Consider the following 22,458-nt stretch of genomic DNA (forward strand, 5'->3'; position numbering starts at 1 on the left):
AATTCTCTCCATCTGCTCTCTTTTAAATACATTTCTACAGCTCCACAGAAATCGTGCTTGCGCAAGTTAAATGTGACTGTTACAGTAGTGCTGCAAAGGTGTGTTCAAGCCTTTTCTCTTGCCTATCAGCAGTACTGGACAAGACACACTCCATATGTCACTCGTCATTCAGGACACCAAGCTTTCCACTAACTTTGTAAAAAAAATGTTTATTCGTTTTATTTTATGTTTGGCAGCATGTGTGTATGTGCACTACATACATGCAGTGCTCTTAACTTCTGAGACATCTCTCCAGGCTCTTTCTACATCTTCGTAGAGGTGAATGCCTAAAGGTTCAGTTCTTTCCTTTCAATAAACACTCTCTGAGATCTCATACCATCTTGTGATGTTAAATGCTGTCTGAATGCTAATGATCTCAAAATCCCTGAACTCCAGACCCTTATTTCCAGCAGCCCACACACCAGCTCTATTTAGAAACTCTCACATTTCTTATGCATGGAACTGAACATCTGCTCATCTTGCAGTAGCCTGCTTCACCCTTAAAATTCAAATCTCCAGGGTGACAAATCTAAGGGCAAAGACCATGAAAACATTCCAGATGTCAGTTCTTCAGTAAATTCCAACAGGTTGTAGAATGTGGCTTATCTCTGATTCCACAGCAGCCACCTTGACCAGACTGTCTCCATCTTTTCCCTGGGTTATCTGTTGCATTCTCTAGTGCACCTTTCCATACACAGCCTGACATCCTCAAACTGAGTAGCGTAAAAATTACTGTTCCTTTATTGACTATTCCCCAACAACGTTCCATTTTGCTTTATAGTAAAATGTATATGACAAAACATGGAGTTTTAAAGTTTTTTAATTAAAATGATTGTATCATTGCTCCCTTCTTTTTCTTTATTCCAGCCCCTTCCATGCCCCATCCCTTGAACTCTTTCTGTTCCCCTTCATTCCCTCTCAAATTGATGGCCACCTTTTCATTATAATTGTTACATTTACATATTATATATGCATAAATATATAAATACAACCTGTTGTGCCTATTCGGTGTTGCTTGTGTATGTAACAGGGCTAACCAGTTGTTTTTAGATAACTAATCGGGGAGCTCATCCCTGGGAAATACTAACTCTATCTCCCTCGTATCAGATAGCTACCTGTAGTTCTTTGTCTAAGCGTAGAACCCCATTAAAGTTTTGTCTTAACCACTTTGAAATGTGTTGTTTGGTGGCCTCCAAGTACATTCTGCTGTTCCGTCAGTTTCACTCAGTCCAAGCCAAAGTGCTTGCTGTGTTGTATAAGAACTTAGTACAATCTGACTTTTCAATGTTCCTCCTTCATTTTCTCCTTCTTTGCCCTGAAATGGTTACCCTTGTGCCCTGACATATGCATGTTCCTTCTTGATCTCTCCCTGACCCCTCAACCTGGAAACCCCTTGCCTACTTCAGGCTGTCTCTTGAGGTCTTCTGTCATGTCTCCCTATCTGAATTAAAGCCTCTCTCCAATCTCAACACTGTTCCTCTCCCTTGCTTAGTTCTATCTGATCCTGACAGAACACAATACAAAATATTATTTATTGTGTCTATTGGCTGCTGTCTTTCCCCCACAACTAGAACATGAGCTCTATGTGGACAGATTATTTTATTTATCTTATTTTATTTTAAACTGACTTATCTCAATGCCTAAAAGAGTACTTGACAGAGACTCTATTGGACAGACAGGCAGATGGATGGATGGATTAATGAATGAATCTATTAACAATGATTCTTTCTTAATTTTTCTGTTTAATATTTTCTAATATTCTATAAACTGTATGAGTTGCATTTGACTTTCTGGAAACTGAAATACAAAGTGTTTTCAAAGTTTCTAGTTGGAAATGGAGGGAGAAAAGTAAGAGGTGTCTACTACAGTATCTTTCTTTATGAATGTTTATTAAAGGTTGAATCCCATTGATGTGAAAATGGCACTATTCATTGTCTTCCTGTTTACTCTGTGTGTCTGGTCTTGCTTATAAGGTTGAAAAATGTTAACTGAAGTAGAATAATATTTTTAGCATTATCTTCAAAACACTTCAACTTCTGGTCAGAAACAAAGACCACAAAATTTCAGCTGATCTGTCAAAATGCGGTTGGCATACTTGACCGTTGAAAAAACCACCTTACCATAATGGCATGTAAATTAGCAGCCACCATACATTTATGTTGCCATAGAAACTTCATGTTTAGGGGAGGCAATACTAATTCATTTCTTATTATTTTCATTCATTCCTTGGGCCCATATGTCATTCAAGAAGGAATGTAGTGGGGCTAATTGCCCTTACTGTGTACAATAGAAATCTCTTGAATACAAGAATGTATCAGGGGTGTGTGTCACTTCAAGCTGCAACAACAACTTCTTACTGCTTTTAAAGTGAGAACTGGGATTCATAGTCTATGGTCTAAAATCTGCCATTACTAGATCTTAGAACAACCTCTCCCCATACTTTTTGAGACACAGTCTCTTTCTAAACCTAGATCTCACCTATTGGGTAGAATGGCTGGACAGCAAGCTCTGAAGATCCACATGTCTCTATTCCCAGCACTGAGGTTGCAGGAGCATACGGATATTACATGAGTCCTGGGAATTCAAACTGAGAACCTCATGTCTGTGTTTGCACTTTACCAAAAAAGTTGTCACCACAGCCTCTCTCCAACAACCTTTTCCTAGGTCTCAATCTACCATGACTTCTCAGGACTATAAATGGAATATTCCCAAGCTCAAGGACCACCTGTGCTTTGGGAAATTTTTTAGTACATCACTGTTCCCCTTAGCTCCATGGCCTGTGAAGAATACATACTCCTTAAACAGAGTCCTTTCATATCACAACCATGAGCTCAGAATTTGCAATCTGTCTTATCATCACCTCCCTCTCTTCTCTCAAAGGTCACTCTACTTTGGTCCCCTTTCTTCCCTAAGTGTGTTTTCTCTGCCTGTGGCTCACAGAACCCTCTTCTTCAGTGATCCATCTATCTGGTTCTATAGTCACCATTCATTGTTCCAAGTAAGAGCTCCTGGGCTCTGCACACCTTAAGAAAATTCTCACTAGGTGGTGGTGGTGGTGGTGGTTGTGGTGGCACAGCGGCGGTGCATGCCTTTGATCCCAGAACTTGGGAGGCAGAGGCAATGTGGATCTCTGAGTTTGAGGCCAGCCTGGTCTACAGAGTGAGTTCTAGAACAGCCGGGGCTACAGAGAGAAACCATGTCTTGAAAAAAAATAGAAGAAGAGGAAGAGAGGAGGAGGAGAAGAAGGAGAAGGAGAAGGAGAAGAAGAAGAGGAGGAGGAGGAGGAGGAGAAGAAAGAAAGAAAGAAAGAAAGAAAGAAAGAAAGAAAGAAAGAAAGAAAGAAAGAAGGAAGGAAGGAAGGAAGGAAGGAAGGAAGGAAGGAAGGAAGGAAGGAAAGAAAGAAAGAAAGAAAGAAAGAAAGAAAGAAAGAAAGAAAGAAAGAAAGAAAGAAAGAAAGAAGAAAGAAAAGAAAGAAAGAAAGGAAAGAAAGGAAGGAAAGAAAGGAAAGAAAGGAAAGAAGGAAAGGAGAAGAAGAAGAAGAAGAGGAGGAGGAGGAGGAGGAGGAGGAGGAGGAGGAGGAGGAGGAGGAGACAGAAAGAAAGAAAGAAAGAAAGAAAGAAAGAAAGAAAGAAAGAAAGAAAGAAAGAAAGAAAGAAAGAAAGAAAGGAAAGAAAGAAAGGAAAGAAAGAAAGGAAAGAAAGAAAGGAAAGAAAGAAAAAGAAAGAAAGAAAATTCTCTGTGTGCCCATCCAATGTTTCTTTGTTATGGTCCTTAGAGATATTTTGGTCTCTATGTGATGGGCTACTTTAGTGTTGGCTCTCCCTCGGCAATCCACCAAAGAACAGAACATTGAGGGGCATCTGTCTTATGCTGAGACATTCAGCTAGGCACTGAGGGTTCCTTGCGGAGTTTATAATTTAGTGCATGAGAGAGGCATTCAAATGATCCCAATACCACTGTAATAAGTGCTAATGATGAGAGATGATAACTTATGAAGAGGAAGTAAGGGAGCAATGAGGCTTCAAATTAAAGGGAGCTGGCCTGGCCTTGGGAGAAGTCACACTGTTTCCCTGGAAAAGTGATATTTGAGCCAACTCTCAAGTAGGGGATTGTTAGCTTCTGTGGAATGGACATCTTGTCTAACTGACTTCAGAGCATCTGGCACAGCACAATTTCTGGCTGAAAATATGCCAATCAGATGTCAGCATAAGTGTGTTTGGGTGGCACAGTACCTAACTAGGAACTACCTACCATTCTTTCTCTCTTTCTTTGGCCCTGAAGCTCCAACAACAGGGTCAGCTACAGATGTCCTGCCTCGTTTGGATGATCCGATGATGTCCTGCATTGTTGATCTGAAAGATGGGCAGGGTTTGCATCACATGCATAGTTAATTATTCCTCCATGTTTCAGAAGAGTAGGTGACAGATGGAAGACACCTTGACAGCAGATTCTACCTTTTCCTATACAAGCTCTCGGGCAAGTCTGGACAGCTATCACTTTCCCATTGCATTTTTCTGCATTTAGAGACTTGTCATTGTGAAGACACCACTACCCTGTGGGGAACTATTGTTCTATCTGTAGGGAAGCCTCCTCTTCTATCAGCCCACATGTGCCTTTGCTACCTCAAATGCTGGATATCTGGTTGTCCTGGGGAAGCTGTGTGCCTTTTAACAGGAACAACACATTGCTCATGACTCGCCTGCCTCATACCATCTGGATTTTTACAACTCAGCAAGCATGGAGAGCCTCCCTGCATGTGGGCAGAGAAAGCAAAACTCCTGAGGAGGGCGTGGCTCCCTTTGAAGGCATAATTTTATAATGGATGCTATGGGTAGACTGGACTAGACATTCTCTCACAGGAACCTGCTTTCGTATTTCCATGGTTGAAAAATAATGCAGCACCTCCATAACGTGTGGAAAAGAGGACGCAAACCACTTCGTATTGCTAATTAAGCAAGAGGAAAGGAAAACTGGTTATGTGGTATAGAGACATAACTCTTTATACATAAGAGCGGGAAGAAGGCGATTTGGGGGCCAGGAAGGAGCCATGTTTTTCCAGTTCAGCATACATTAGTAATCTGGCCCTGTGCTCACTTGTCATTAAAAATATCGTCCTGTTTCTCTAGCTGTCACCAGTGTTTGCTGGTGTTTTTGTCACCAACAAAGTCCTCCTTTGTTATCCTACAGCACATTATAGTTGTCACCCACATATAGATGAACATAGATAATCACAAGAAGGCAAAACACATATATCACATGAACATATAAGTGAAACCCAAGAGTAAAACTTTTCCCCCCAGGGGGCTGGAGAGATGGTTTAGCCGTTAAGAATATATACTGCCCTTGAAAACAACCAAAGTTTAGCTCCCAGCATCCATGCTGGGCAACTCACAGCCACCTATAATTCTATCCCCATGGGAATCTGATGTTTCTGATTTCTGTGGGCACCTGAACTCCCATACATATACCCACATACAAACACACATACATGGACTCACATATGATTAAATAGTAAAAGTGAATTTTAAAAAAATAACCTTCTACCAGAATCTCCAGTCCTTCCTTGTAGTTCTTCTACCCCATGAGCACTTCTCTTTATCTCATTGGCCAGGTCTCAGTGACCTGACTACAAACAGGGCTGGGAAATATCCAGACCTTCCAGACTCTAGAGTTGGACTATTAGAAAGCTGGCAAGGAAGAAGTACTGGTGAGCGTGACCCGGCAAGAATCCCTACACCGCACACTATCTGCCATTACTAAGCTTGGACAAGAAGAGCAGACTGTCAGTTAACTCTGCCATTTGCAATATTGTCACACTGTTAACTAACAATTTAGTTGGGATATGATCCTAAGGAAATAGAACTGTGGGACACTTCTACTTGTAGTTTCCTGTGAGAGGAACACTAACATCAGATTGAAGTTAAAACCAATGTGAACACAATTTGCGATGTTCCAACTAGAGCAAAAGGAATACGTTTCCCAAGTTACTGTTGACGAAACAGAAATCAAGGTTAGATGAGAAATGTAGAGCAGAAACAGCAAGAAGGTAGCTTGTATCTTGCCTCTAGTTGGGCCAGAAAATTTGTTCACCTCCCTCTACGTGTTTGATGGAAAGCACTTTCTAGTGTACTATTTTAATTAGCAAAGCTTACCCTTCCCCTCCCTCCACCCCCAAAAAATGACCTGAAAACATGGGTACTAACTTAAGACTGAGAGCCAAGTCCAAGAAAGGAGACAACCGTTTCACAAAGATAGAGTAATTGATTCCCCTGGGAAATCTAAGAATATCCTATTTCTTTAATGGTCTACAAAGTCAATGCCAATCTATCTAGAGATCCTTATGAGGGTTAGCAAGAGTGCATATGTCTATTCTCCAGATACCCCCTTTACCAATGAATCAAGATTCCTCACCTATAGAGAAGCTCTCAATTCTTTTTCTGTACAAACCTAGCAACTACCACAATTTTACCACTGTAATATGCTGTGAGGTGTATTTTCCATTCTTTTCAACATCCTTGTCCTAAGCAAAGATACAAAAACAACCTTGAGCTGACTCAGTCATCAGGAGAAAAGCCCAGGGTTGAGTGGGCAGAGCTGAAACGCTGATACAGTAAGGAAGATAGCTCACTATCTTAGGAATGTGGTTTAGATGAAAGATAAGGCTTGGCCGCATTACCCATTTATTTCCATCACTGTGATTGATATTCAGAGGGAGTACCAGGGACCTGGTCAGTATCATCTCTCTCTCAGTGAATGCTGGCACTCTCTGAATCTAAACTGCATTGTCCTTTGATCAAAATGCCACCCCAGTCTATATGTCACCTAATCACACATGCATCTCCTTTGACCAGCTGTGTCCAGACTGCAGCCTGGTGTGACACTGTGGGACACTAGGTCACAATCTCAGGATTCCCTCTGTTTCCTTCAGCCTCCCATCTTGTGAATACAAGTGACAAGTCAATAACCATTGTTCAGGGGAAAGGAGACTTGATGTAGTAAATTACTAGTGTGAAACTTTTGTAAGATGCAGAGATTGATTCTTAAAAAGAAAAAGTCAGTCCTTGCAGTGCCAAATTGAGCTAGAAACAGGGTTAGCAGGCCACTGTGATGTGGAAATTAAATCAGCACAAATAAACGGGGAGTTCAGCCAATCTCAATCCACACACAGTTTCCTTTAGTAGAAAGCCTATAACCACGTTTAACTCTGGTCACTGTTTGGGGCTTTTGTTTTCTCCATCAGTGTGTGCTTTATCTCCACCCATAAAAAATTGGAGGGTAAATGCTCAAGGATTTATTTCCTTAACTCGGCAGCGCAATAGATGGAAATGAAATTTAATGCAATATTGAGTTATCTTAGAAACTTATCTAAGGATAAAAGTCCCAAGGGGAAGAATTGATTTCTGCCAATCATGTTTTGAGATGAGGTTGCTGTCACTAAGCTAGGTAGCCTATGGATGTGCCTAGTTCCCCCTCCTTCTAGGCTCACAAAAGTTCTCCCACCTTGAGCAGCAATGGGTCCACTCTGTTAACAGCATGTTTCAAACACAAGAGAATGGGCATCTGTAGTCTTGGTATGTTGAAATCGGAATGCGGACGTGATTCATGAGTTTTCTATTAATTATTAAGCAGTCATAGATGGAGATAAGTAGAGATGGATGGGGTGGTGAAGTCTTCCAGCTATCCCTAGCTGCTTTGCAGTGATAAATGAGTCAGGAAACAGAAAAGTTCAGACATCAACTGAACTGCAGCAATGCCTATATAGCTGCCTGGTGAGCTTAAAAATAAATATGAAGTCTTGGCAACAGGACAGAGGAATTGCACACTCTGCCATATGGGTCACCCCCTTCAGGTCACCCTATTCGGGTCACCCTTTCTCTTGCAAGGTTCTCAAGGAAGACAGAGCCCTCAACAACTGGGGTAACGGCAAAACAAATGAGACAGATGTTAGGGTCTGGGACAATACTTTATGTTCCATGATGGAGGGTTCTAGTGGTGTTGGCTGGGATTGTGTGAGCTAACCTTGGATCCTACCCTATTCTCAGCTATGTAGATTTTAAAGAAAGGCATTTCAGAGTCTGGGTAGAAACATGTGCTTATTGTCTCTGGGAGAGTGGCTTTTGCTTTGCTGACAGTGGCTTTTTCTTGACAAGTGATCTAGGGCTCATGTCCGAAGAGCTACTTAACTCTTTAATACCCAGCTTCACCCAAAGGAAAAAGCTCACCTTTATCTCCCAGTGGAGAGGCTCTTCAGCGGACGATCTGGAGTTTGTGTGTTAATGTCGCTGCCTGAAGCAAGAGCATGAACTGCATAGAAATAGAACCTTAAAACTCAGATCTAGTGAGCCGGGCCTAGCGCCGCACACCAGTAATTCCAGCACTCCAGAGGCTGAGGCAAAAAGATCACAAGTGTGAGGCTAGCCCAAATCCCAGTTTAAGGCAAGCCTGAACTACATATTGTGGCCTGCCTTAGATCAAACCAAACTAAACCAAACCAAAACCAAACCAAAACCAACCAACCAAAAAAAAAAAAAAAAAAAAACCCACAAAGATGACATGAAGTGGGTACTTTTTGTTCCAACCCAGATCTCTCCACCTGCTTCTCATTGTTCAGATGTCCTCTATTTCTCTGTCTCTGTTTCTGTCTCTCTCTCTCTCTCCCTCCCTGGCTTCCCCCTCCCCCATTTCTAACGTCAGTGTTTGAGCAATTTGAGCAATGAGTCATGATTCATTCTTTAGTACTTGACAAAAGCTAGAAAGTGAAAAGAGACAGCAGAGCCCACCTTGTATTCTGGGGAGGGGGGGTTAGAAAGCTATTTCTGTACTCACTGAAAGGCCAGAATCAGTAGAGATGTCAGCCGCACACAGTAACCTCAGTCTGTCTCAGGGAGGGCATTCTAAGGCAAGTGCAGACAGTTGACAGCTGACTTCTCCAGCAAATCTCTTAAAACACACAAACTCTAAGAAAGACCAGTGATCAGATGCCTTGTGTGAAGTAGCAAGTTCTCCAGCCATGCTGGGCTTTGCTATGCCTTGGTTCATGGGTGCCTGTTAGGTGACTCGGCCTTCCAAAGGTATATCAAGGGCTTAACAACCACACAGCTTATTCTGTGCTTCATTTCCTGAGAAGATGAAATTGATTTCCAGTTTAGATCAATCAGGAATGAAGTCACCTTATCTAAGTGAAGATGATTATAAGCCAGAAATCATAAACACTTGACCTGTGTGGACACAAGCCCCCATGCATGTGTCTGTGGAGATCAAAGGCTATTATTCCTTGTCTTCCTCCATTTCTTTCCATCTTCTTTAAATATGTATTAAAATTGCTGTTTGGCAGTTTCATACATGTGTATAATGTATTGCAGTCATACACACCTTCTCTGCCCTTATTTACCCCGTCCTATTCATACTGAACCCCTCTTCTTTTTTTTTTTTTTTTGAGACATTGTTTCTCGTTGAACCCGAGGCTCACCAATTAGCTAGACTAGTTGGCCAGTAAGGTCCCAGAATCTTCCTGTCTCTACCTCCTGGCACTGGGGTTAGAGAGAGGCCGCACTGCCATGCTCAGCTGAGTGTGAGTGCCGAGAACCCAGGCTCGGGTCCTCATGCTGTACAGTAAGGACTTTACCCAGCAAGCCTTTTCCTCGGCCTGCAAACAAGATTTTCTCCTCTGCACACACCTGTAATCCCAGATCTCAGGATATAGAGGCAGGAAGATACCTTTTATTTATTTATTTATTTTTAATGGCTGAGTAGAATTTGAACTCCAAGCTTTTAGATCTGCTACTCTGCCAGAAATATTTTTTTTTATTTTCTATATTCTTTGTTTACATTCCATATGATTTTCCCTTTCCCAGTCCCCCCCCCCATAAGTCCCATAAGCTCTCTTCCCTCCGCTCTTTCCCCAATCACCCCCCTCCCACTTCTCTGTCCTGGTGATCCCCTACAATGCTGCATCAAGCCTTTCCAGGACCAGGGACCTCTCCTTCCTTCTTCTTGGGAGTCATTTGATATGTGAGTTGGGTCTTGGGTATTCAGAGCTTCTGGGCTAATTAATATCCACTTATCAGTGATTGCATTCCATGTGTGTTCTTTTGTGAATGAGTTACCTCACTTAGGATGATATTTTCCAGTTCAACCATTTGCCTAAGAATTTCATGAATTCATTGGTTTTCATTGCTGAGTAGTATTCCATTGTATAAATATACCACGTTTTCTGTATCCATTCCTCCACTGAGGGACATCTAGGTTCTTTCCAGCTTCTGGCTATTAGAAACAGGGCTGCTATGAACATAGTGGAGCACGTGTCCTTATTGCATGTCAGGGATTCCTCTGGGTATATGCCCAGGAGTGGTATAGCAAGGTCCTCCGAAAGTGTCATGCCCAGTTTTCTGAGGAACCACCATAAAGGGGGGGGGGGGGGGAATGCCACATATTGTCATGTTGAAAAGAAAAAATTATCTGCATACAGAATTTAGATGTTTGCCTTAAGCTCTAGGCATCTTGGTGTTAATTCCTCAAAGGCTGAGGACAACAGATCAGATGGCGTGTGCCATGTTACACTTGCTCTTAAGACAGACCACTGTATCATGCTCCTTCTTTGTCCTGGAGAGTTTGAACTGACTCCTGATAAGCAGTAAAGCTTGGACTCTCATTAAGTGTCCCTCACTTGAGTGACGCTTCACTTGAGTGAGTGACACATCACAGATGAGGAAGGCTTATGATTTCCTCTCTCTACTTCTGGACAAAGAATGAGAATTAAGAATATTTTCAATATGCAGAAAAGACACTGTGTGAGCTGGAGAATTTTATGATAGTTACCTGAATAAAGCTGGCATACCGAGAGCATCCTAAAATGGCGATACACACATAAGATGTAAGACTTGAGTTCATCAGGATCGATACCATGGTTTTCCACCTTACCCTTGCCTTTGATGTCATAGGTTCAGGCTCCAGCCCGTCCTCATCAGACAGCATAGTCACAATCTTTTGCCTCTTAAGTTTTTTATTCTTTCCTTTCTATTTTAGGCTCTCTCTTCTTTCTCTCTAAGTTCATTTGCACTCTCCAATTGTTGGACGAGTGATCGTGGGGGAAATTAATCTCTGACATGTGTGGGAATTAATCTCTGACCCTAATAAAGCCAGTCATAGGTAGCTCACCTGTCCTTGGGCCACGGGGTAACCAGCATTGAAGCTGACTTTCTTCCCAGTTATCTACGCTCTGGGTCCTTGGTGCCTGCATCTTTCTCCTATGTTCCCTGACCTTGTGGCACTGTCTTTCCAGTACCCTGTCCTGGAAAAGAGTGTGCTCACCAGAGGATGTGTCAGGCTTATGCGAGAGGAGAGAGCCTAGTGAAGTTGGGGGGCTAGAGGGGTACCCCAGTGACTCCTGTACTCTCTGCTGTAGTTGGCATTGGCATCGGCATCTCCACCCTGATTCCCTCGATGCGCAGTACTGAGCCCGACTGCCACATTTACTCCTATCTGGGGGATTTTCTTGGAGGGGTAGAGGAGTCTGTGGTTAATGACAATGGGAAAAGAAGAACCATTTCCACGAGCAAACAGAAACTCACATTCTCATCCACGAAACAGAAGGGTGTGAACACATCTTGCCCCTCTGTTCACCTCAGATGTTCTAGGAGCCCATGGTGTGGGGGGCACCTAGGAAATGTGCTTTTCCCAACTGCTGCTTCAAGTGGCACTTAAAATGCAGAGCGTAAAACCTTGTAAATTCCTCTGCACAGCCGGAGCCCTAAGCCCTTAAATGCACAGAAAAGTGTGTCTATTATCTACCCATTCAAAGTAAGTGTGCTGTTACTTAAATTGCTTTTGTCTTCTTCCTTTCAGCTGACATTATCTCTACGGTAGAATTCAACCACACGGGAGAGTTACTAGCGACGGGGGACAAGGGAGGTCGGGTTGTAATATTTCAGCGAGAACAGGAGGTAAGTATCAGCCAATTGGAAATTCTCATTTTCTTCCCTTTTTAGAGGAGGCCCCCCACTGTGCCTTAATCCTCCTGTGTCTGTCGCCCTTAACCCTGCCTGCCATTTTGATCACCAACAGTAAAACTGCCAAAAAGTCATTAGCATCCACAGTTCTAAGTTCATGCTCACAAAAGCCCCTCTGAAGAGGGTTCTCCCCAGGCAGGGCCTTTTCCTCCTACAAATGAACATTGGGACGCAGCGGCCTTCTCGTCTGACCTGCAAAATTCCACAGGTGGTTACAGAGGCGCAAACTCCAGCTGTTGTCTTGGGATCTGTCTTCCAGGTGTTGAAATTCAATCTCCCTTCATTTCAGGTACTGCCCGAATACATAGGAGAGGAAAATAGCTTTAGTTGACAACAGTTGTAAAGAGGGCATGTTGGGTCATCGGAAAGGAAGGGATGCTCAGAGAACTAAAGAGCAAAACCCTCCAAAAAGGCTTCTTAGCCCAGCGTATGGCACAGGCTGGTGTGGGTCCCTGAGGCTGGATACATTATATAATACCATTTCAGTGGCTGGTTTATTCCCAAGGCTTGGGTTCTTCTAGGAATTCTTTTCCTTTTTTTCACATAAATTGAGGATGCTTCTGCTGCTGTGCCTGTTTCTGTTTTCTCAGAATGGAATTATGGCCCGATTTGATTTCCTTGGCCTCTCCTGGCACGCTCTAGTCCTTCCAGCAGGGCAGTCTGTACTCTCACAACTCCCATCTGCCACTGCCTGCCTCTGAGATTAACTGGGCACGGGGAGGCACGAGGGAGGAAGACTTCACAAGAGACTTCCCGAGCAATTTAATGCCCACGTTGTGCCTTCAAGCCATTTGCATGACACCTCCCCCTCCAAAGAGGATAGCCTCATTTAGGGGTGATATATTTGGTAATTGCACATTATTTGCAATTAATTTCTATAAGAGCGTCATAATCCCTCGGGGTTCTGTGTAAATTCGAGTGCTCAGCATTAAATCAGGCACCCAGCCTATTACACTGGCCCCAGAAACATGGAAATGTATTTGGCAAGTAAGAACTGAATCGCTCTTCGTGACCTGGAATTTTTCCTGCTTTTTCCAGAGCTGCCTGGGTGCTAATTGGTCTGGCACATGCTACCCACACTTGACAGTCTGATTTGGATGGTAGCAAATCAACCCTCTTAGAAATTTATTGTTAAGGTGGACCGGCGCTCTGTGACTGAGCAGAGGAGTAGCAGGGGTGTCAGCATCTAAAGTCCTTTGAAAACTGATTTTCAAATCTCCAATTTAAAAAAAAAAAAATCCAATTAGGTTCACAGCTATGATTAAGGGGAACTGGAGGAGCTATTTAGCATAAATTACCCAAGGCTGCGTGTTACCAGTCGTATTCCACCCCACATTTTCTGCTAGCTATTTATAGGTTTCACCTATTTTCATTTACTGGGAGATCTGGGAAGCCCAACTCATTAGTAGAATGATGGGAGACACACCTTCCAAAGCAGTGTGGGTGGATTCACCAGAAAATAAAACTCAGCAAGGATGAGGATCAGAGAATTTAGTGTTCAATTTTGGGGGAGCTCAGGGGTTTAGATGTACACATGGCTTGACTGACAACTGCCACCTGACATCGTGTGGGGGCAGTGACTCTTCAGGCAATGTGGTCACTCCCAGACAAACTGCTTGAAAGGACCTTGGTCCTCAGTGTCTACAAACTTCTAGGCTCAGCAGAAGCATCCAGTTCTGGGCATTCTGAGATGCCCAGATGACTGTGGGTGTCCTGTGTCCATCTAAGATCATATCGTTTTAAATTGAACCTTTTCTTTAAAATCAAACATTGATTTACAATGTGTCAAACAAGACCCAAATTTTAATTTTTGAACAGATTTCAGAGCCAAATCTCAAGACTTTGGGAAACTGGTTCTAAAATCCACCCTCCCCTTGTATCTTCCTCCTCTTCCCCCTTTTTCCCCCCTCTCTTCAGGCCCTTGGCTTTCTGCTCTGGACCTCATCATCTATTTAACTCCTACTGTTTGCTCGTTGCATAATTAATGCTAGGGGAAAGTCATAGATAAAGCCCAACATCCTCATGATGCAGATGGGGCTCATGCGCAGAGGGTCTTCTCATGTTGGATAAAAAGGGAGATGGGAGGGACTGATGCTCAGATGGCTACTATGAGCTGCGTGACCCTAGAAGAGTCACTTATACCTCAGAGCGTCTGGGCCCATCTCCCAGCTCTGCCTACCCCTCTGAGATTCCCTGAGCACTGAAATTGCCTTTGCTACAGCTTTGCCCCTTTCATACAGACTGATGGAAGTGTGTCTGAGCATCTCCATGGAACAGCCCTCTCGGCACTTCCTGAAATGCACAAAGATTTAATAGTAGATCTTCTATTTGTATTGATTGCAAAGTCTTATCCTTTTTTAAATTCTTTCCTTCTTCCTTTTCCCCCCTGTTTTTCGAGCCAGAGTTTCTCTGTGTAACTCTAGAAGAGTCCTGACTCTCATAGACCTCCTTTTGTAGACCAGGCTGGCCTCAAACTCACAGAGATGAGCCTGCCTCTGACTCCTGAGTGCTGGGATTAAAGGCATGCACGACCCATGCCTGGCAACTTCTGTTTCTACATAGATGTTGTGATATATTCCTTTTGTTAATATAGTATTAGATATATAATTTACAAATGTGTGTGGGATGTGTGTGTGTGTGTATGTGTGTGTGTGTGCGCGCGCATGTGCGTGTGCGTGCGTGTGTGTGTGTGTGTGTGTGTGTGTGTGTGTGTGTGTGTGTGTGTTTCTGATAATTGCCAACAGAGTACATGCTTTTGGGACCAGTAAACCAAAGCTGAATCTGTGTCTGCAGTGACTTGGTGCCTACTTGTTCTCTCTCTGATGCAGCCTCCCAGCAGGCCCCTAATGGCTTTCCTCAGAGGGAAAAAAGAATCCATGAGTTGGCACATGCTTTAAATGGTTTAATATTCTGTGTGTGTTTTACCTTCCTACAGAGTAAAAACCAGGTTCATCGTAGGGGTGAATACAATGTTTACAGCACCTTCCAGAGCCATGAACCCGAGTTCGATTACCTGAAAAGTTTAGAAATAGAAGAAAAAATCAATAAGATAAGATGGCTCCCTCAACAAAACGCAGCTTACTTTCTTCTGTCTACCAACGGTATGTGGAGGAGGGTTTAATTTGTTTTGTTTTGCTTCTCTCCTATTTGATATTTTCAGAGACAGTCCTGACCTGTAATTTTCCCCTAGCCTCAGTGTTCCTTTGTCCCTTGTGGGCTTGTGAAAAACTCAGATACCCTGCTTGCAAGATGCCTAGCAGAATTCATGGTGTACACAGAATTGGACTCAGTAAATAGTAGCTACTCACTTTATAAATATCGAATTTATGACCCAATTTTGTGGAGCCCGTTATCGACAGTTTCCTAATGTAGATTGCTTGCAGGTGTTTGGGGAATGTGACTTCCTGTCTTAAGATTCATTGCATGTTATTCTGGGGAAGCATTTCAACAAATTCGACATGCTGTTGGCAGTTTGAAAAATAGTTATTAATCCCTGAGTATATTTTCGGGTCTGCAAAGCAGATGTCTGTGTATCTGAGAAAATCAAGTTCTGAGCCAGGAATGCAAGACCAGAGGAGTTGGGGATGCTCCCGAGAGCTGATCAAGAAGCAGGCTCTTTATCTGCCTTCAAACTCCCAATGTCCTTTATGTTGATTTAAATTGATATGAATAGAGAAGCAAGGATAGGTTACTGGCAGGTGAATAAAGCCTGCTCATCTATTCACTCCATGAAGGAAGCTGATGACACCCCAAAAATTTAACCCTTCTCTGGAGAAAAAAAAAAAGCCAGTTTGGAATTCAGTCCTTATGGAAGAATGCTAAGGGCAAATGGTAACCAGAGGACTCAGAGAGAAAAACTGAAGAGCAAGGAAAGGAGTCAAAGGGTGACTCATTACATCATGTGTGTGAGTCTATACGTAAATGTGACTTGGGAGCATCATATCAAGAACAGAAAAATGGAGACAATGCCTACAATACAATCAAGCATATATTCCTTGTTAAAGTCAAGAAAGATGCACAACAAAAGCCTTCCCATTGCGAAGTCTTGATTGTGCATTGTAGGTCACTTGGAGCTTTTTTCCTTTTATCACTTCAATTTTGAAAGTGTATACAGTGAGTCATAGATCAATCTTACAGAGAGAGAGAGAGAGAGAGAGAAAGAGAGAGAGAGAGAGAGAGATTCAGATGGCCACCAAATCCCTAAAATATAAAGACAGCATACAGATCTGAAAAGATGACAATTCCAGATCAGCTATTTGGGAGTTATTCAAGCAAACCTCAATATGACCAGGTCTCTACTCATCTGGTTTTGGTTTGGGTTTGTTTGTTTGTTGTTTTGTTTTGTTTTGTTTTTAAGATTCCAGTTAATGCCATTCCTTCCCATAACTGCTTTTTGTTTGGTTTTTTTCTCCTGTTGTCCTGTTTATAGTCCTATCTCTTGGAGGCCACACCAGTGCATTTCACTTCCATTGATTCTCTTGTGGTTGCTTTCTGTTCAAGTCCCACACAGACTTTGTTGTTTCACACCACTCAGAATGGAAGTTTTAATGTGGCAGTTTTCGTGTAATTACTTCAGCCTCAGAGAAGTGTCTGATTGTCTTCCATAGCTAGATTACATTACATTATGAAATTTAGCCTATTGATTATTGCAGTAAAATCCAAAGGCTTATTAAGTACTTTGTAGGGGGGATGGGAAAGAAAGTGAAATTCAATGAAGATTAATTATATAGCATAATGTTCTGTTAATTGAGTTTTTAAATAGTTTTTTGATTAACAAGGATATTATTTTCCCATTTGGGATGCTATTTCACATGTCAACTGCATCTCAAACCAACTCTCCTAAGGAAAAATCCCCATGTTCTTATGGAGATTTCTTTTCTATACTAATATTGAGGTTAAAAACCCATGCACACCCCCATGCCAAATAGGTTAACATTCGAAAATTAATGGAAGACAGTGGGGATTACTATATAAAAGAGAACATGAAGATAAATGGTACTGTTGTGTTTTAAGCTGCCACACATGGTGATAAACTACCCAGAGAACAAGGCAGAAGAAAGAAAACTCCATTTCTCATATTAACAGCTGCATGCCCCTTAGAGTTTTTTCCCCCCACAAAGCTTTAAGATTCTGAATCAAATGAAAATGCTGTGATAATAAAGTCAAGTACGACCCCAGGCAGCACAACCCCAGGGAACTGGATTGAATTCTCCATCAATTATCTTTTGGAGGGACAGGGTGCTTATCTCATTAGTTGAGCATAGCTACTAATTCTACTAGGATAGGTTTTTAACTTCATAACTTTTAAAGAAAAGTAAAGCTCGCGTTCCATTGTAAAGCAGACCTTGAAGTTACTTGCCACACCAACACACTTTGCGCTGTCTGGGTTACTGATCCTGCCTGGCTGTGTACTCTGAGAAAGCCAGGACACTAAGGTGTTCATGGTGAAAATTAAGAAAATACCAGACACGAAATAAAGACGGTGTATATTCTGATACAGAGAGAACCACTGCTAGTGTCTTTTAGAGGAAAAAGAAAAAGATGCAAACAATGTGTTTATTAACAGAAATATGATATATATTCTATAAGGTTTTTAAGCCAGGTTTTACATTTTAATAATATAGCAACAAAAATACTTTTCTAGCTGATATTTTGTTGAAATATTGTATGATTTTTAGTGGCTGCATATTATTTCTTTATATGATTTGATTCTTCTGTGGTTTAACAATAAGTCTCCTATAATTAGGCTTTCAGTTGTTAACACAGTCTTACTACAAATTATATTCTGTAGCGTATTACATTGCATGTCATAGATTCAGTAAATACATGTATATGGATAGTTGTTGGTATAAAATATACACTCAGGTAAAATGCATATATTACCCACATGGCCTATTGCTTGTTAGAAATAGTTAAACAAGGAAATAGTAGAAGACTATACAGAAAATGTACTCAGTATTCTTAGTCTACTGGAACTAAGGGAAGTTTTTCTTTTTTTAACCTTTTTGATCATTCCCATTTTCCAATTATAGTGGCAGGTATACCTTATAGAATAAAAGAAGGGAAATGATTCAATACATAACTTAGTATACATAATGTCATTGCAGTTCCTCACCTCAAAATACTGCATATATAAAATATAAGAATATATACAAGAGATGGTCATGGTGGGACATGCCTTTCAACACTGGGCAGGCAAATGAAGGTGGTCTGTGTTCCACACTACTCAGAGCTACATAAGTGAGACACCATCCAAAAAAAAAAAAAAAAAAACAAAGAATATATACAAAATTTTGATCATAGATTATTTCTAACTGGAGGTCATATGGGTAGCTTGTATCCTTGTGCTTGTCCTGCGATTTTTATTTATCTCTATGGAAATTTGTCATTTATGATATAAAATTTAAAAATATATGGATTTAGACCCATTTCAAAGCCAAGAAACAGAAAGGATTTGGTGGTGAAATCCACTGACTTATAGGTTGTTCTCAGTCACAGCTGCCGAGAAACAAGTCAGGTGACCACGAATAAGGTCCATGTTTAACTTTCTCACTCTAAAAAGCAGCCCATGTGAACAGGATCTCAGGAGAGCTTAGGACCAGAGGGATGTTAGCGTAGAGCTAACAATTTCTAAATTAAGCCTGCAGCTAGGACAGGCTCTCCTCCCAGCACAAGTCAGGGTGAGCGCAGAGCTGAGAATCCATGGAGCAGTCCAGCCAAAGATGAGAAAAGGCTTGGAAGCCCAAATAATTACCTAGTTGTGTGAAAATGGATTACTACTAAAATGTCCCCGTAGCTGCTGAGAGCCCACAGCATAGTACTTTTAAGACCTCTAAGGATAAGGCGTGAACTCATGAAGTCCTGTGAGGTCATGTGCTTTTGCTTACAAGGGTGGTCCTCCCAAATATGAAGGACCTGGGGAGTTACAGTGTGGGGCCTGGTGAGTAGTGAAGAGAGGCAGGGCAGAAAACCAAAGAAGTCCCATTACAGGCAATGAGAAGGACAGCTTTCTCCCCAGAAAATAGAAGTATGTAAACATCCTTGTGAGATGACGCTTACAGCAAGAGAGTTACCTATCCTTCTGCAGATGTTTGGCACAGGATGCTAATTCTAATGACAGCTACAATTTGAACACTATCATTATCCCAACACAATTAAACATGCTGATTCAATCCATCTTAATACACCCCATAAGAAAGATGAAATTTCTACCAGTTTATAAGTAAACTGGAGTCCAGAGTGACTACCATGTAATGTTGAAATACATGGTTGTGTGCATGCTTTTAAATTGAGATTTAAGTGGGCATTCTGCACTTTTTTGCTTCCTGATGGTCATTTCTGACTCCAGGACTACTTCATATGTGACTTCTCGCAGGGATCATGGCCATGTGCCTGTTGAATAAAAAATAAAAATGAAAAAAAGAGGCTATGACTGCTCCTAGGTATGGTGGAGGAGAAGGATTATTGTAGATAGGAGGGAGAAAACATCCAAAGGCAGAGACAAAGGCATCTGGAAGAGTCCAGAGTGAACAAGGCCAGACTGAGCCAGGCCATGTGAGGAGATAGGGTAAGGGAGAAAGAAAAAAGAGCCCCAGGCCAAGAGAGGTACCCTGAGCCAAGAGACTAGCATGGACAAACCAGGAGAAGAGGTCTTCTAGCCCTTTGCCTGCAAAGTTCAGGTTAGGGACAAGGGTATGCTGGCCAGGAGGACTCTGAGACAGGTAGGGACTGAAGGATGCTGGGACACAACCTGGCAGCCAGAGTCTGCTTTGATATGTTAATAAGCATCTCAGCCTTTTGTCCAGGGTTTGAGACCTAACAGCTGTTAGGCAGTAGTGGGAATTAGGCCCAACAGTATCATACAAAAACTCCTGTCTAATAGAGACAAATATAGAGAAACTAAGCGTGGCCCTGCTTTTCAGAAGAAAGGGCAAAGACAAATATAGACTGAAGGTGTATGATCTGATAAGGAAGGTGTTCAAGGCCATATGGCACACAGACAAGACTGGCTTGGCCCAAACATCAGTTCTAAAAAGGTAGAATTGAGAGCCTGGGTGGAACAAGCCTCACCAGTTCCCAGAGTCCCAGATTCCCTCCGTCATTGCCTCGGGCTGGCGGCACCTGGAGGCAATGGAGTTCTCATTTTTGTTCCGTCGCTATGGAAAGGGACAGGTGTCATCAAGAGATGCATGGTAGTAGAACAGTCTAATTCTAGTTTATAGTTGGGAACTATCAGGAAGCAGCAAGAAGGAAAAGTGATAGGGGAGGAAAGAGTGGAGATTGGAGCAGAGATGGGGAGGAAAGAAGAGAGAAGAGGAGAGGGGAAGGGAGGAGAGAGGAGAGGGACTGGTACTCAGGATTTTGTGTATAGGTAACTGAGTTATGCTTCCAGCCTGATGAGCATTTTGCTTCATCTCTATATCACTTTATTTCCCTGACTACTGGAAAAGTATATTATAACAAGGAGATCCATTTACATTCAAGCTAATATTTATTAGATGTTGGTATTGATAGTATTGAGCCCCGACCACACCCCATGTACCATTAATGCTGAAAGTTCAGTGATGAGCAAGACAGATGAAACTCATGAGATTTCAAGTGACAAGCAGATAATGAAAACTGACCAGCATAGCCAACTGATAGTGAACTACGCTAACAGAAGAAAAGAAGAAGAGGGAAGGAAAAGAAGCCCTGGTAGTCAAGGACAAGGAGAGACGAAAAATGGAGAATTAGGATGCCACTGTGGTTTTTATATAGATTTTACATAAGCTACTCTGAGACAGGGCATAAACCAAAGTGAGGGAGCTGTGTGAAAAGGTCATAAAAGTCATGGGGTGAGGAGATAATTCATTGGCCGAGAACTTTTCTAGCATCTATAGGCCTGGGTTTAACATTCAGGGCCAGATAGAAGGAAGATAGATTAGTAGATAGATGGATGGATAGATAGATGGATAGATAGATAGATAGATAGATAGATAGATAGATAGATAGAAGATAGATAATTGATAAATACATAGATATACATACATACATACATACATACATATATAAATACATACATAGTGGATTGATAGATACAAACATACATACATACATAGAAAGATAGATACATACATACATACATACATAGAAAAATAGATAAATAGATACATACATACATACATAGAAAGATAGATTGATAGATAGATAGATAGATAGATAGATGATAAATACACACATACATACATAGTAGATAGATAGATATATACATATATACATACATACATAGTAGATACATAGTAGATAGATGGATAGACAGATAGACAGTCAATAGCGAAAGGCACAGTACATTCAAAGGCCTTGAAGCAGAAGTGTGCTTAGCAGCCTAGGCACAGACAAAAGCCATGTGACAGTACCACAAGGAGCTGGGTAACAGAATAGTCAGTAGGGTCCAAGAGTGGAGGAAGCCAAGAGTACCAGGTTCTGAAGGGCCTTGCTGGGCATGATAGGGACAGTGCCTTAAGAAGGGTAGATGCTAAAAAAATGGAAATGGTAACAGAGCCTTGCTGCCCAAAGTTATCATGAATATTAGATTAAAATTGTCCATATGCTAACACTTACAAAGCGAACTCTATATATGTGACTATTCTTACTTAGTTTTAATCAATATTTTTACTGAATGAATTAAGTTAAAATGTATTTGTTCTAACAGTGCATTATCAGAAAAAGTCATTTATTCAAACACAACCTGTATTTTTGTCTTGCCTTCCAATGACATGAGATTTATGTAGGACAGAACTTTGAGGCGCCTGTTCCTACTGCCCTTCTTACTGTCGTTACCTTGACTACCCCCTTCCTTGCCCTGGCATCATGACTTCTGATTGTCCTCCACAGATAAAACTGTGAAGCTGTGGAAAGTCAGTGAGCGTGATAAGAGGCCAGAAGGCTACAACCTGAAAGATGAGGAGGGCCGGCTCCGGGATCCTGCCACCATCACGACCCTGCGGGTGAGTGGCCCCGTTCCAGCCATGCCTTTCAGCAGCCTGGCTAGCAGGGGGACAGGGCTCTGCCCCCCTGAAGTTGGGCATGTGCTGGCCACAGCAGCAGATTACAACTCTAATATGTGGTTGAAGGCACAGGGCAGAGCCTCAGCCTGCCCATCTCTGGTGGCAGATGGAAGAGTGGGAAAGGTGCCAGGCCCTAATGACTACAAATCCATGTTTCTGTTTTGCCCCCAAGGACTTGCCACATGGCCACTGCCATACGTCGCTGTATTCTTAGTCTGTCTAGTCATATTACCTAGCATGTCTTGAACACCTTCTGTAGTTGGAATAAGGGGCTTGAGGCTGCTCGGGTGGAAAGTTTGATGTTTGCCCTTCAGAGTCTGAGCTTTAGAATCTAACAGACCTGGGTTTGTACCTTGCCACTTACC

The 22,458-nt window shown here is 42.0% G+C and overlaps 1 protein-coding gene across 1 annotated transcript in view; it reads left to right on the forward strand.

The window, feature by feature from the left end:
• Positions 1-22,458, forward strand: part of Ppp2r2b (protein phosphatase 2 regulatory subunit Bbeta) — a 268,521-nt gene that overhangs the window by 149,597 nt on the left and 96,466 nt on the right. Inside the window, exons 2-4 of the mRNA XM_052155918.1 lie at positions 11,884-11,981; positions 14,983-15,148; positions 21,921-22,033. Of these exons, the coding sequence (XP_052011878.1) occupies positions 11,884-11,981; positions 14,983-15,148; positions 21,921-22,033 (377 nt within the window). The remainder of the gene's footprint in view (positions 1-11,883; positions 11,982-14,982; positions 15,149-21,920; positions 22,034-22,458) is intronic.

This window comes from Apodemus sylvaticus, chromosome 13 (genome assembly GCF_947179515.1).
Source record: "Apodemus sylvaticus chromosome 13, mApoSyl1.1, whole genome shotgun sequence".
Classification (NCBI taxonomy): Eukaryota; Metazoa; Chordata; class Mammalia; order Rodentia; family Muridae; genus Apodemus; species Apodemus sylvaticus.